The 15,948-nt window shown below is 43.3% G+C and overlaps 1 protein-coding gene across 1 annotated transcript; it reads right to left on the bottom strand.

The window, feature by feature from the left end:
• Positions 1-613: 613 nt before the first annotated feature.
• Positions 614-3,302, bottom strand: LOC139214529 (frizzled-8-like). Its single transcript, XM_070845405.1, has one exon. It carries the CDS (start codon positions 3,179-3,181, stop codon positions 1,436-1,438), a length of 1,746 nt encoding a protein of 581 aa, XP_070701506.1. The 5' UTR covers positions 3,182-3,302; the 3' UTR covers positions 614-1,435.
• Between the last annotated feature and the right edge of the window lie 12,646 nt (positions 3,303-15,948).

Here is a 15,948-nt window from a genome sequence, read left to right as displayed (position 1 = left end):
TTCAGGTGGCATTTTCTGGTTTATCTCATTACCCTCCACTACCCTTTTAGATAAAAAGGAAGACCTCTTTTAATAGACTTGTAAATCTATGAATTAGGATATGGTGAATGATGATTTATTAAGCCCGGATCAGGGATTTAACAGAGGACAAAAGCCGAGAGTTAATAACAAAACTAAATCGCAGGGGGCATTAAACTGAGAAGACCACCTGTGGTACCCCCATTGCCATGCCGACGTTGTTCCCTGCGTCTCACAGCATGTGGATCTGCAACACCGAGGAGGTTTAGTAAAGCTTACACATCCCTTGTGCCCCCAACGACAAGTTACATCTTTTAGTTAAATGCAAATGACTCTACACACTGAGTGTCATAACTCTCCCATTACGCACAAGCATACTGAGGTTTTATCAGCTTGTGTGCTCCGGGACACCACGCGGAGCATCAGCCCACACTATTCAGATTGTGCTTTTGGAACATGCATTGCAAGAACAGATTTAAAACAAATCCTGCAAGTGTGCAACCTCACATCAAGCTTTGGCGAGAATGACCAAGACACCCGAGAAAGAAAATTCAATAAAAGTTTGTTTTTTTTTATTCTCAAAATAAAATCTTCTATGAAAGTGGAAATTACACATATTTACAATCTCGTAAATTTTCATATACAAATGTACAATATATGTACACCAATAATTATATAAATACACTTTACGCGCAAATGCAACCCGTATGAGACAGTATTAAGGCATTAATTAATGTACTTGTAGAGAAAAAGCAGCCCAGCGATGGCCTCATTTTAAACAGAGCAGTCTCATTGTGAATCTTATGCTTAAGACACAGCGGTTCTTTACAGTAAGAAGAAGAGCCTCAGCTATACCATGTAACCTATCGACAAGGGGGATCTTGTCAGCTGTACGCATTCAATTAAGCGCAGATAAGACTCTGCATTCTTCGTGCCAGGTACATTGTTCTGCTGCTGACAGTCTCATTATTTAAAGAGAAGCCATTAGGCGCTCATTAATGTGCTAATTACAACACGCTGATAGACAATCCCAACACAATTAGTCACCCCCCCTCCCGTACACAACTCCCTCTATTCAAACCCATGGACGTCATTTAGATAAGGCAAGGAAGGAGCACTTTCCACAAGTCCAAACTGATCTTCTAACTTTTATAAGCAGATCATTGGCACGAATGACCACAATTTAAAAAAAAAACAAAAAAAAAACAGTTCACATTTGGGGAGTGCTCGTGACCAAAGTTTCATCTAAACTGGCAGTTTGGTCAGTCCTCTTAAATAATTTACCAAATTACGCAAATAAACAATTTAAACAGTCTTTAAGCCACTGTGTCCCCAAAAGAGCTGATATGCGCCGGTTGTAATGTGTCAAATGACATTAGATGCATTTGAACGGATAACCCGCCCCCCTTCCTGCTGCTCAAACCCGGGACAATGGCATCTGTTTGGGGCAGGAGACGGAGCTGGCCGTCCCGGACCTCCAGGTCAGTCCCGTGCTCACGTCACTGTACATGGAGCCCGCGGAGGCTTTACTACCCCAGCAGCACCGCGTGCAAAAAGTCCTCCAGGAGTCCAAGGTTTTCCCGGACCAGATCCAGGCTCCTGAAGTGATGCCCACCAGGAGGCACATAAAGTATTTCAACATGAACACGGCATAGTCCGGCCTTTGCCTGCTCGGGTCTGTCATGCACGTACAGTTGTGCGTAATTTCCCACGTCTGTCTGTTATGCTGCTCATAAAAGTAACACGCCACTATGACAGTGGCTGGGACGGTGTATAAAACTGTGAAAACCCCTATCCGGATCATCAGCCTCTCCAGTTTGTCAGTCTTGGTGCCACCTTGCTTGATTACACTCCTGATCCTGAACAGCGAGACGAACCCAGCCAGCAGAAACATTGTGCCGATGAACAGGTAGATAACCAGCGGTGCCAACACAAAACCTCGTAGGTTATTCAAATTCTGGTTACCTACGTAGCAAATCCCAGCCACGGAATCTCCGTCCACAGAGCTCAAAGCCAAAACTGCGATTGATTTCAAGCTGGGGATGAGCCAGGCTGCCAAATGAAAGTACTGTGCGTAACTGGCGATGGCCTCGTTCCCCCACTTCATGCCTGCGGCGAGAAACCATGTGAGTGACAGTATCACCCACCAGATCGAGCTGGCCATGCCAAAGCAGTAAATGAGCAGGAAAACGATAGTGCAGAGCGCAGGACCCGTGGTGTCATAGTGGATGTGTTCAGCGCCGTTCTCCCTGTTGCAGGCCACTTCCTCATGTCCGGCTATCAGCCTGACAATGTATCCAATGGACACAAACATATAACAGGCGGAGAGGAATATGATGGGGCGCTCTGGGTACTTAAACCTCTCCATGTCAATTAAAAAAGTCGCTACAGTCGCGAAAGTGGAGATGAAACACAGGACGGACCACAGGCCAATCCAGAAGGTGGTGAAAGTCCTCTCCTCCTGGGTGAAGTAGGGGTTGTGGCACGGCATGGCGCAGTTCAGGATCTGTCCTGTCTTGGCGCGGTTGTACAGCGGGTGGCCGTCGCTGGTCACTGGCACCATGGGCGCACGGCAGAAGCATCCCGGCTCACACGGGGACGCTGCCGGTTTGTGTTTCCCAGGGATGCCGCGACCGTAGCCGCTCTTCTTCCTGGGGTTGTAAGGCTTCAGGGGCCGGTTAGTCGGCTTCGCCACCACGGGAGAAGCAGTGGTGGTCTGGCTTCGGTTGTAGTCCATGCACAGCGTGTCCTGGTTGCCTTGCTCGGGCAAGAGTTCGCACTTCATCCGGTCCGGCCACGGAAAGCCGTACTGCCCCATGAGCGGAGCGCAGCCGGCTTTGGCCCGCTCACACACGCTCCTGCACGGCGGCAGAGGCTTCTTGTAGTCCTCCAGGCAGATCGGCGTGTACATGCTGCAGAGGAAGAAGCGCAAGTCCGGGGAGCACTTTATCTCCACCAGCGGCCAAAACTGGTGCACCTCCAGGCCGGCTTCGTCCTGCGTGTCGTGGTTGAACTGGTTGGGCATGTAGGTGTAATTGTAGCCGATACCTTTGCATAGAGGCACGGAGATCTCCTGGCACTGGAGCTCCTTGGCCGCCATGCAGCTCGATCCGTGCAGGACTAGGGTTAAAAGCACGCACCATCCCGGGATGCTCCTCTCCATCGTTGTTTTCTGTGCGCGATTCGCCCTCAACAAAGTGCCAGCGAACTTGCGCTTTGCAAGTAGGCTGCGAGTCCGATTAATCCAGGGATGCTGCGGAACTCATGCTAGAGGGCAAATAGTTTGTGGTTGTCTGTGGTGTCAGAAATATCCAAAACAAGCGCTTTACTTTCTCACAGTCTGTTATACTGCCAGTCTCCTCTCTCCCTTTGTGTCGGTGTAGCACCGTGACTCTCTGTGCATGCTCCACTACTGGTGGGCGCGATGGGTTTTATACAGGAGGGGGCGAGGACACTCCCCCTGCATGGGCGGGGAGGGAGAATAAGTCAATCAAGGTTTCCCTCTATAGGTGTTTGTTTAATATGTTCACCCTGGAGGAAGGTTTATAATCACTTTGTCTGTGTTTACCCCCCCCTCCCCCCCATACCCCCAACAAACACACACTTGTACCCACACATACTGTCGTTTACAAACAAGGAGAGGGGGAGTTTTAATACAATTGAGACATTAGGAAGAAATATAATTAAGGGTGCAGACAGTGGGGAATAAACTAACACAACTTGGTAGGCTATCAGGACAAGGGTGTGCCTGAATGCATCATAGCATCATTGATGTATATTACATGATTAAGGGGAAAATGTATTTAAAAGTACAACATATATTGTTTGTCTGTCTGGCCGTACTCTATTTACCGTCCACATTGACTACACAAAATGTATTTAGAAATGAATATTACTATTATTATTGTTATATTGATTTTCATTCCTCAGACTTCATAATCCTCATTTGCTCATCAGGGACATTTTTGAAAGTAGAAAATAGCATTTCAGTATTTATAGGTTAAATATGAGTCTACAACTCATCGGTGTTTGACTATTTCAAGAATATATGTGGATCAAAATAAAACATCACCAAGATACCATTCTTAATTATCCCTGATAGACTCGTGTTCAATGTCACACTGGTCTGCACCTGACTGTGTTTGTGGTGTTAAAAAATTGAAATTGTTAATTCAAAAATATGGCAAGAACTGTCCTGTCACAGACTAAAATCCTGCAGTAGCCACAGCGCTGGTCTACAAAACATATAATCTCTGCATACTCATTGTAAGTCATCTGGATATGATCATTGATTAAGCCTCTCAATTTCTACATTATTTAGTTCCTCCTTATTTTCCACTTCCACTTGTTCTGATGGTTCTGATGGTTATTTACAAAAATATCTATTAAAGAACTTACATCCAGGTCAGAGACTAAAATCATTCTAAATTTAATGTATGCCATTTACTAAGAAAGTAAAATGTAGTAAAATACTTTCACCATCAATGCGAGGGTTTAAAGTCAATATTCATTATTTTATTTTCTCATTTTCTCTAGAGCCACTTCTGTCATGGGCAATTTTCAACAAGTATAGAGAGGAAAAAATTGGTCATCCAATGTGTAAAGGCAGGTGGACAAACAGAGTTCCAATCCTTTAAAGTGATTTGGCTGTAACCCCGATGGCTCATTTTGCTGCAGCGTTTTTGAAAAACCAATCAATTAATAATTCTCCGGCAAATTGCTCTGAAAGCCACACGGAAGCAATAGTTTGATACTGTCAGTCATTCACCCTCTAATCATGTGAACAACTTCCAGTTTCCTCTATGAATCTGACGATGTACAAAAATGTGCACGTAGGCTCGTAGTGTGTGAACACGCGTGTGAAAGAATGTGTCTGCGTGTGTGTTTGCATGCAGGAGAAACAGAGAGAGAATGTTAGTGTGTGTGTGGTAAGAGAGGTTAATGTGGTCTTGTTAGCCCACAGCGGGGGGTCGTCTTGGTCTGAAGGGAGGGGGATTGTTTGTCTTCACGCTGGTGCCAATGTTTCACTCAGAGCATGCTGGGCCGCTGATTACGGCGACGCACCACTGGGCCCAACAAACAGGACAGAGTGTGTGTCATGCATGTGTGAGTGTCAACAGTTTTAGAGCTCAGCCTCAAGAAAATAAGCTAACATGGGCAGATACAGCATTGTGGTTGCACTAATTAAAGTCATTCACACCTCTTATTGGATTCGTCAGCTTCAAATGGAGCCGAGGCTGTTTGGCAGACAGACATTGTGGTTCCAATGCACAGGTTTTTATCAGAACTAATTAGCCTCAAACTCCAATATTTGCTAAAGGATGCTTGTTTTAACTCAGTTTTGCGGTCCAAGCTGGGTGGGGAGTGTTGTGAAAAGATGAGTTTGAGGGTGCTGGGTGAGCTGGCCGTCACAAAACATTTCTAAACGGAGTTTAAGATACTGTCCTGTAACTTCTTAGCATTCATTGTATTCAGTACTCAAACAGTACTCATCGGGCAAAAAAAGCTAGACCAAATGATCAAATACAATCTAACTCTGGTATCCACCCAGGTGTGAAATGAAGCTGTCCCATATCAATAAACTTTAAACACATATTGGAGTAATTTCATACAGAATTAACACTTAGACTTGCCATCCCCCGTCCTCTCAAATATGCAGATACTGCAAAAAATGCCAAATACCCTCAGTTTGGATAAGGAAAAATCCACACAAAAATCCTTTAGTGCACCATTAATCCCTCAACTCCTTTTAGTACACTTCAGCTGATTTTAGTGCTTTCAGTTAACTCTCATAAGTGTTTAGGCTGAAAAGCGTACTCTTCAGGGCTCACGGGAGCTTTGGCAGTCAGAGACTGAACTGGTATTCTATCAGTGTCTGGGTAGTACAGCTAGTCTACATAGTAACCACCTCACAAAACCATCACCCAAGACCTCAAGCTGAAGCCACTGTGTATAATTCTCCATCAAAGTGTTCTGGCAGTTCTCACTGGCTCCAGTGCAGAAACTGATGATTAAGTCCACGATTGAACCTTTTTTCACTCTCAACATAAGTGTAGAGTATAATTCTGCAGATTTCCCAGCATGTTCTCGGTGGAGTTGAGATAACCATTTGTGATTTGTAGTAATTTTTCATAAAATTTTTCCTCGGGCAGCTTTAGGACTCCAGCTAGCTCACAGCGATCAGTATGTAGTTTTACTTTCATACCAGCCGTCAGTTTGTCAGAACAGGTGGAACATTTTTCTCCTGGTGGAATGAGACTCCTTAGACATTCCCATGTTCACGCGAGGACTTATTGGGACTGATCCAGATGCCTCATGCCGCGCCAGCCATCTCCAGCCAAGCTGTGAACCGCAGGTGAAAGTCGAAGGAAACAGGTGCCTCCTCCCACCAGAGAGAACAGAATAGCAGACTGAGCATCGGTTACACCAATCGCTGTCTATCAGAGTGGAACCCGTATTGATTAACAAGGCTGATAGACTCGGCGGCCCCAGCCACCAACTGTCGACTACGCCTCCCGCCTTCTGTGTGCAACGGTGATAGTGGGTTTAGGGTTACGCGCTGGCCCCCTACATACCAAATTTAAAGGGGTGGAAATGGAATTACTGCATCTGTTTAGAAGTCAATTTCTGCATTCTCTGGGCTTCCCACCCTACCACTCCTCTATCTATCCTTGCCTCTCTCTTTCCCCTCCGATTCTCCCAGGGCTCTCAAAGTTCATGACGCCAAAGAAAAAGGCAGGGGAGGGGAGGGGGGGGGGGGGGGGGGGTCACACAGAGTTACTGAGGCGTGCTGTGAAACTCTGAAATGTTTGTCTTTGTAAGCTCCTCATGGGAAGTTTGGTCTTGTGTTACTCTCAAACTCTGCCATCCTTTCTGTAACATAATGTGCTAAATTCGAGTCATACTGATTAACGTTGGCTTGTGCCATTTTGGGGATGAACAACCCAAAATTATATCCAGCCTGTAATGCTGCCAGCCAATCAGAGCAGTTGGTAAGTAAAGGTTTATCTGAACAGCATTTTACGAAGCAAAAGTTACAAAGTTTTAGACGCACAGGCAGCAAATGCATTGGTTTCCTTCATTTTAAACCAAACACTGACAGTCAGTAGACACTGGTGAGCCAAGGGGAGAGATTTTAAGTACTACTCAGACCAGCGATGCTTGTAAACCCACTTTGGTGGTGTCTTGATGCGCATCATTTTTGATACATGCCAACTAATTAGGATATCCCACTGTCCTATTTCCCAGTAGTGGCTCCACTGGCCCGATACTGTACCTTCACTGACTCATCCAGTGTATGCTCCTGTTATTAAATGTGATTCTCCTGTCCTTCCACAATGACAGTTGACCTTCCGGAGGTTTATGGAAGGAAGTAGAGACCGTTGGAGATTCATTCAGCTTGTTTCCCCAATTTTGTACCACTTCAAAAACAGGTACAAGCCAGAGAAAGAAATGAAGGCTTCAAGAGATTTTTAGCAGCTATATTTCAAACCTGCCAAATATATTTCTGTACAGATTATATAACAGAACAAATGACATTGCTTCAGGTACAATCACCTTCTCTTTACAGATCTTGAGTCTTGATTTTCCCACTGCCTCATTCTGCAGTCGCCAATAACCAACCTGACCCAGATTCATTGAAACCCACAACTCCTGCTGAATATCTTTCTGAAGCCGGCAATTAAATAAATATTCAAATAAAGTGTCGCCTCAGTCCCCAGGGTAATTTAGTTGATTTAAAACTTCATGTGTACCGGAGAAGAGGCCTGAGTGTAATTAGATCTGATGTATGACTTGAAGATAAGACGTGGAGGCCCCTCTGACTTCTGAAGATGTTTACTTTCCTTAAGTTTGGACGCCGTCTTTTAGACGCCACCCTTGATCTTGGAGGGAACATTTCTGTCTCGGAGTTCTCACTGGCCGGATAAATAATCAGTGTATAAATAACTATATGAAGAGTTTCAGAAAAATCTGTGCTCTAATTTTGGGGAAAATATGCAATGATTCAATTGAGATGGTCCAGATGGGAACACATTTTAGTCTGATGATCTCTCACTTAACACAGCTTTTAACTACAACACTACATATTCAGATCTCACTTTTTCTGGTCAGAAACCTGACTGACGTGTTTTTCAAACTGCTGATATTTCCATGAAACTTTGAACAGTTTTTGACCAGGAGCCACTGAAGGAGAAATGCAGTTTTACTCTGCCAGTTTGATATGTTTTTTTTTTTTTAACTTTTGAGTGTCTCAATATGAAGTGGAGGTCTTTAATTGTCTGGCCATAACCAGGGTAAATTGGAATTTGCCGCTCCTGGTCAGTGATGGATGGAGGATTCCTCCCTCCCTTCCTTCCTTCCTTCCTTCCACAGGTTAGATTTCTCCACAGTTAGCTGTGTGTTTACTTAAAGACAGACTACTAATCAGCCTGAGGTAGGATGTGAGGCTTAAAGCAGTCACCCTTGACAGCACACACACACACACACGCACACACACACCCCTGACAGTGTCCCTCTGTTGACAGAGGGTGTGTATTGTATTGGCTCACCTTCCTTCCGCTCATTAACCAGACCAAACACTGACACAAAACCCTCCCATCCAATCAGTCTAACTGCTGGGCCGGATCACGACAGCCAGGTCTGTTAACCAACCTTGCCTGTGTGCGTGCACACACACACGAACACACGCACACAAACACATATTTTCTAAGTTGCTAGGAAAGAGCTAAGAGATCTTCAATATATAATTGGGTTATCCCTCAGAAATAAAAGCGGTAGCTCGCTTTTATTTCAAAGTAAGAGCTATATTCTCTCTTTCATTTTAGAAGAGAAAAAACAAACATGTTATTGGCTGAAGTTCGGCCAAAAAGGCAGTAGTTAAGAAGAGGAGAAAGGTAATATTATCAAAACTGACACAGTTGGAGGATCCCAAGATAAATGTGAAAAGCTACCAGTTAATTAAAGGGATACAAAATCCATAAATATTTCTATCATTTTTTCTGAAATTTTTATTCAAATGCGACCACAGATCTACAGCATTCAAAGAATATAAAATGAAACAAAACACTAATTCAGGATACTTAGGCATTACTAAAACTTGGATTTAGCTATGGACACACACAAGCGCACACAGGTGCACCAACTTTAATAGAGTGCCATCAGCTGCAGAAGCGTATTTTCCCTTCCTTCCATATCTTGACAGTGCCCAGTGTTCACTGTTGGGAGCTAATTGTGCACATCTGTTTTCAGTATCACTGAATGGGCAGATCATTTCAAAATTATAACCCATTTAATAGACCATAATCCCAGTGGAACACAAATAAAACTATCCCACTTAAATGGAAATTCCAATTTGGGTCATACTGTGGTAGTTTAGGCCTTCATTTCTATGACTAATATTAAGAATGTACTCACTGAGTTTATGGCTGAGATCAGCAACATAACTAGAATAAACTAAAAAGAAGTCAAAGAGGGCAAGAGGGTAAGAACACCTAAGCAGTCAGAGAGGTTTTACCCAAACTGTCAAACATCCATCACAATTTATTCATTTCCAGGTTTAACTTTGACCTACGGAGCTTGCCATAGTGCCATAGTCGGTTTCCCCTCAAAATAAAATGGTTTACATCATGTGTGTAATGGCCGCGTGCACTGGGGGGCATGTCCACCCCAGTGTACGAAAGAGGTAAATTTAACCCCCCCCCAAAAAATTTTCATCCATTGACTCCAGTTCAAGCTCATACTTTTCTGGTGGAGGCAGCATTCATTGTACTAAGCGTAAGGGCATAACTTAGCACAAAAGAAATGCCACCGTCTGTATTTGTGTTAAAGAGTATCAGAGCTAGGCACTGGACCAGGTAGAACCCAAAAGCAGGACACTCTCAAAGCAGGAAACTCTCAGACAGGTGAACACTTTATACACGAGGTAATGGGGAACAGGTGGAAACAATCAGGGCGGGGTGGACAATCACAAAGGCGGGAAACACACAAGGGCAGGAAGTCACCAGCCTGAAACGAGAGGAGAGTTTAGATTTCAAAATAAAACAGGAAGTGAGAGACGAGACTAAACACGAGTGAACACAGACAACTTAACAAACACGACGAGACACAACAAAGAGGCAGACAGACAGTGGACGGACAAGCTGCAGATGCAAGAGGAGCACCAAGACGCTGTCCTAAGTCACACAACCATTGGCAGCGTATCGCACGTTGTATTTGAAGTTCATTATTTCAGTTTGTCAGGGGCGACAACAAAAAAGTTTGTAGAACTTGGCTAGCAGTCAACCTCCATAGCACTGACATAAGTGATCCGAGATAACTGGGATCATGAAACTGGCTGTCACATCATGTTTCTGTTAACACAGGGATTTCCAGCTGCTAGCCCGCCATGAGGCGAGTTGTTACCTGCTACGTTACAAGCCACTTAATGAAAACCATGAATGAAGTATAGACGTGAGATATATGGTCAGTCTCACTCACACACATCAGCGGTTGGGGAACATGGCCTTAAGAAAAACGGACACTAAAGGTGAATAAGTTGCAATAGTGTTGCAATAGCTGCCAAAGTCTAACCATTTGTCTCCATTTGTCTCCTTCACCCTCCATACTGTAGATTAAATTTGGGGGGTACCAGCCCTGCCCTGAGGGTGTTACCGTGAGCCCCTCTAAACTGCCACTTGTTCTCCTGACGTCATTAAGACCATGGAGTGACAGGAGGCCTGTTTTTAAAGTGCTGCCACTGGAAACAAGCAGCGGTATGTTTATAATTACGCTCTTTCTTCGGCAGCGATGACGTCTTCCCCATGGCAAACACACTCAGTCGGCCGGCTCTGGTCCCGCACAAACCTGAGGACTCATTAAGAGCTGTGTCGACAGCCTCAGAGCTCAGTTGACTCCGAGTTGTTGGCTGTGTTTTATGAGTGGCTTTCCCCTCAGAGGGAGCTTGTCATCGAGGCTGCTCAGAGGGCAGAAACAGTGACGAGGTGGGAAATGTAGCCATGTTGAAAGCCATTAGTGTTCCATTAGTGTCTGGCCTTTAGGAGTGAGCTGTGGCAAACAGAGGCGACACACTGCACCTTTCTACATCTGACTGTTGTGCCACGTGTGTCACAGGTCATTTTAAACAAATTAACTCTGCTCTTGATTGAACGCTTGAACTCTTTTTGAATTAACAGCATTTTTACATATTACCGAATTTTAATCTAAATCATAGCACCTTTAGAATCAGACTTCCATGGTCTTTTTTCAGGTGTGTGATCTAAACAAACAGAAGGAGCCTAAAATACTCTTTTAACACGATTTTGTGTTTCTGTAATGTGTGCAAAGTAACAGTTTCAACTTTAAGTGTGCCCGCTTTCAATTTCTAAGTTGATATATGAACTTGTTAGCAAACAGTTGCTTATTTAGTCGTGCTTGAGGCTAAATGCGAGTCCAAACATTCACTGTGCTTTAGCTTTGTTTTTGGTCTCTACCAACTCCTGAGGGAAATATCTGGCTCTTTAGTTGCAAAATGCTCCAAAAAACATCCACCATCCACTACTTCATTGAATGGAGTCTTGAACATTTGGGAAGATCAACTTCCCTGAAGTACTGATGCCATGAATGCAAATGTTTAAAAAAAGAGATAAGTAACCTAGCATCTTTGTAGTACCTGGGCCTTGTCCTCTCCTTCTCAGGGAATTGGGGATTTGGCAGGTTTCCCTCATCTTAGTGGAACTGGCCTTGTCTTTTTTTTCCCTTTCTTTATACCGCTGGTAAACCTGTTGGCCCCTTTTTACTGCTGTCCTTCTACCTCAGGATACTTGGAGCAGTGAAGCTGGAAAAGCCATTTAGGACGGATATCAGATGATGTGTAATTTGGGCTTAAAATAACATGTACGCAGCGTGTGAGTCTGAAGGCTTTGCTTATTTCCTGGAGGGTTTAAGTGGCCTCGTTTTACTCATTTGGTAAAAATCTGACTAACATACACATTTGTACAGACAGGTTAATAAACACTCAGCCACACACACACTGCAAAAGACATCCCACACACAAATACACACATCTGCTCCGAGGGTAAATAGTTAGCCATGCTTTTTCTCTCTCTCTCTCTCTCTCTCTCTCTCTCTCTGCCTCTCTCACACACATGCATACACACACACACACACACCAAGTGTTCCCTGCTAATATTTACCCATGTTAGCCCCTTCAGTAACAGCTTTTCCTACAATTACTTGGACTGTATGTGTGTGTGTGTATGTGCGCGTGTGCAGATATACCTATGCATGCAAATGTGTGACTAATGGCAGTCTTAAAGGCTTATATGCATGATAATTTGTATATATTCTCATTGAATATATGGAAGTGTGTATATAGAAAATGTAGAAAAAGTGAAAATATCCACAGCCTTAAAACATACTGGAGAGACAATGTACATTTATTTGTGTTTGAGTTTGATATTTCATTTACTGAAAATTAAATATCAAACTCAAGCAACTATGCCATTATTCAAGAATTTGCGCCCTGATTTTGAGAATTCCTCCCATTTCACTTTTAAAATTTGGACAGTGTGGAGGGTGTTGGCTGCTTTTCTGAAGGCAGCGTACATACATGTATTTGTACCTGGAGGATCGATACATTCCACACCAGGGTGATGAGTTGACCTTGACCCAGACGAAACCTGGCAGCCGCCTCCGCCCAACCTTTCAAACCACCCACGCCCGTTGTGAACCCAAATCCTTTAGTCCATACGTGCACACACACACGCAACAGGCTCTCGGTAAACTGAGAGTGCTCCCGTCTCCCCTGAACAGACAGGAGTGAATCATTGGGGTGAATGTGGGTCGATGTGGGAGTGAGGAAGGACAAGGAGATCAGATGGTGCAAAGAGGAAAAGGTGAGTGTGAGGAGGGAGAAGGGATGGAGGGGTTAAATGAGTGACAGGCAGGTAAGAATAATGTAAGAAGTCACAGTAAACATGTAGCAAAGTTACTAATTTTGTTGCATAGTGCAGGTCTGTCCTCAACAATCACAACTAAGTAAATACTGAAATAATCATTGAACCTGTATCATGTACTACATGTACTACAATCTGTAGTAAATGTCATAGTAAATGATTATACAGTCATAGTAAATGATTATATCACAAGTGAAGGCAAAGCATGTTTTTATGACAATTCATCTCTTAATAACTAGTCGACTCTAAACTACATCTACTGAGTGGCATTCCTAAAGGCCTGGAAGTGCAGCCTCTGTAGCAACTGCAGGTATGTCACTCAGCGATGATAAAGCCCACGCCAGGGCATAATTAACCTTATCTCACCTCAAATAAGTCGACAACAGATGCGTTTAGTGCGTCGCTGACAAGCATTGCAGCTGCAAGAGGCCTCATTTGTGAGATAGGGCTGTCAAAGACTAACCAACCCAAGAGGGGATGGCTGTGAATGTTCAGACGCCCATACAAATGTCAGTCTGTATGGTTGACTAATGGCATTTAGTCTGCAAATGAGGGCAGTAATTTCCCCTGATTGCAGTCTAACTCTACCTTTTTCAATCAAGATAACATAACTTGATTGATTGAAATCCATTGACTGATATGATTTGTACTGGAAAAATGTTCTTGATTAAAGAAAATGTCGGACATTGAAACTGTGCAATGTTGTTGCCAACCACCTGCAGCGCACTGCCAATGGCTCTGTTGCAAGTGGTTAGGAAAGCTTAATGTGCTTTTCTTCAAACTATCTGCTGTTTTTTCAAAGGACTCTTTCTTTTTTTTTTTTTTTTGGCAGCGTAAAGAACAGAGTTTGGCCCCTCAACTCAGCTCCAAAGGTCACAGACGTTGACACAGAGACACTCCTTTCCTCTCTGCCAAAGAGCCTTGAGCGCTTATGGCGCAGACGTTCCAAATTTAGAGACACAACCCTAAATACATAAATATTTTTGTACCATACAGCGCACAAACATCTTGTCCTGCCCAGACAACAACCCACTAATCTCTGGAAGCTGAAGGTAACTGTTTAGTTACTGTGGTAACGGATTGTGTTGTGGAGCTCCTCAGTGAGGGCTATAAAAAGACTACAGGGATTTAAATCAATGTTTACATTGCAGGAAATAGATAAATACTATTTGACACGGCCTGTTAAAATGATGTAGGCTCAGAGCTTTCTTGGCCCTTCATGGACAGACAACAGACACTGTAGAAGCCATTTGGAAGGTAAACTGACTGCTGCGCTGTATGATCTTATGATATGCCATATTACATAGCTGTAAGAGATAAATCTGTTTGGCTCACTGAGCACCAGCTTTAGCCTCTGTCTATGAAAACACAATTGAAGGCTTACAGGAGAGCACCATGTCTTTGAGCATCTCCAACTTTTGTGCATTTGCCAGAAATTGCTGTGGGCTTAAATTCTCAGGAGTGCCTTTCAAAACAAACACATAGATTTGTCCCCAGGGGGGTTTACTTCTGCAGGCAAGTGTTTAAAAAACATTTTTCAACTTTTTGTCTCTGACTATTTCTTCACCTGCTCAATGAATCACAATGCAGAAGCTTGACAAGAGAGGTCTGTTTTTATGATGCATCATCAAGCGTAATACGTCTTAACCACAAACTCGTTCTCCAAGAGTGTAAAGGTGTTCAGAACCACTGACCAAACAAATGGTAACCCCCTGAGTGAAGATGAGTGTGACTATAGATGTCTATTTCTTGAAAATGCCTCCTGAAGTAACTGACCTGAAGCACATAGTCGTGGCATGCTTCAAATAAAACTCACAATTTCATCAGGTTAACTGCTTACTGAGCCATAACTTTTTTAAAAACCCATAAAAACACTCACAAACATGGTCAAAGATTAACTAAAAAACAATGAGCTTACTTGTTCTAAGTATTGAGCTCTTCAGTGATATTATCGGTCCATATACGGTTCCTAAGTGAGAGGTGTCAATGTTAACGGACTGGCAGTTGGAGCACTTCCAAGGCTTATTTGGGCACAACTCTCTCTCTGTCGAATCATGAGCAACTGCATCAGAAAATATCTGGCTCTTTGATTAATAACATGCTTCAGCTTACATAAAAAATGAGAGTCAACTATGATTTGCAAAGTGGATTTTAGTACAAAATATCCAGTCACAGAGCTTAAAATTCAGTTACATGCGCTGCTGTGATTTGCACTTCTTACAGGCTTTTTTCTCCATATAAGCAAACTCAGGCTCAGTATCAGTAATTCTGGAACCATCCTGTAAACCAAACAAATGTCAGAAAATGTATCAGTTTTTAGAAACTTAAAGCTTTAAGCTGATGGTCATAAAATAAACCTCTAGAATTGGTGAATTCTCTCGGACATTGTGCTTCTACGCTGATAAATGAGATTCTATTGAGAGTCTATGATGTTAACCCTTTATTGGGCAAGGAACCATATTTGGTAACTTAAGTGGGAGTTCAAACTGCCGCCCCTTGCCTCACCATGAGGCAGTAGAACTACAAGATTCCTCCAAGCCAATCAGCGACAATCAGGCTACATGACAGACCCGCAAGAAACCTTAAATGGTTCTTCATTGACCCTGATTTTCACCATAAAATTAAATGTTTTCTTTTAAAAACTCACAAAAGTAGAAAAGTCTTGTAATGACCACCAGTAATGGTCTAGGGTTGAATTTCTAAGTATTTCAATGAGTGCCCTATAAAGGGTTAAAGGAGTAGTTTGACAAAAAAGGAAAAGCTCTTATTTTTTTCTTGCTGAGAGTTAGATGGGAAGAATCCCCATCATGGCAGCTGATTAGCTTAGCACAAAGACTGGAAACAAGCTGTGTCCGGTGGTAAAAATATCCCCTCCCCCTATAGGTTGTAGTTTTACAGGGGATTATGTGCTGGGATATTACTTGGCTGGTGATAGTAGAGTGTTGGGGTCATCCTGAACTAGCCCTGTTTGAAGAGATTTTGGACTGAATGGCTATTT

Source organism: Pempheris klunzingeri, chromosome 15 (genome assembly GCF_042242105.1).
Source record: "Pempheris klunzingeri isolate RE-2024b chromosome 15, fPemKlu1.hap1, whole genome shotgun sequence".
NCBI lineage: Eukaryota > Metazoa > Chordata > Actinopteri > Acropomatiformes > Pempheridae > Pempheris > Pempheris klunzingeri.
This window is presented reverse-complemented; position numbering and strand designations above follow the sequence as displayed.

Coding starts and splice junctions, on each gene's coding strand:
- LOC139214529 (XM_070845405.1), bottom strand. CDS start 3,181: ATGGAGAGGAGCATCCCGGGATGGTGCGTGCTTTTAACCCTAGTCCTG.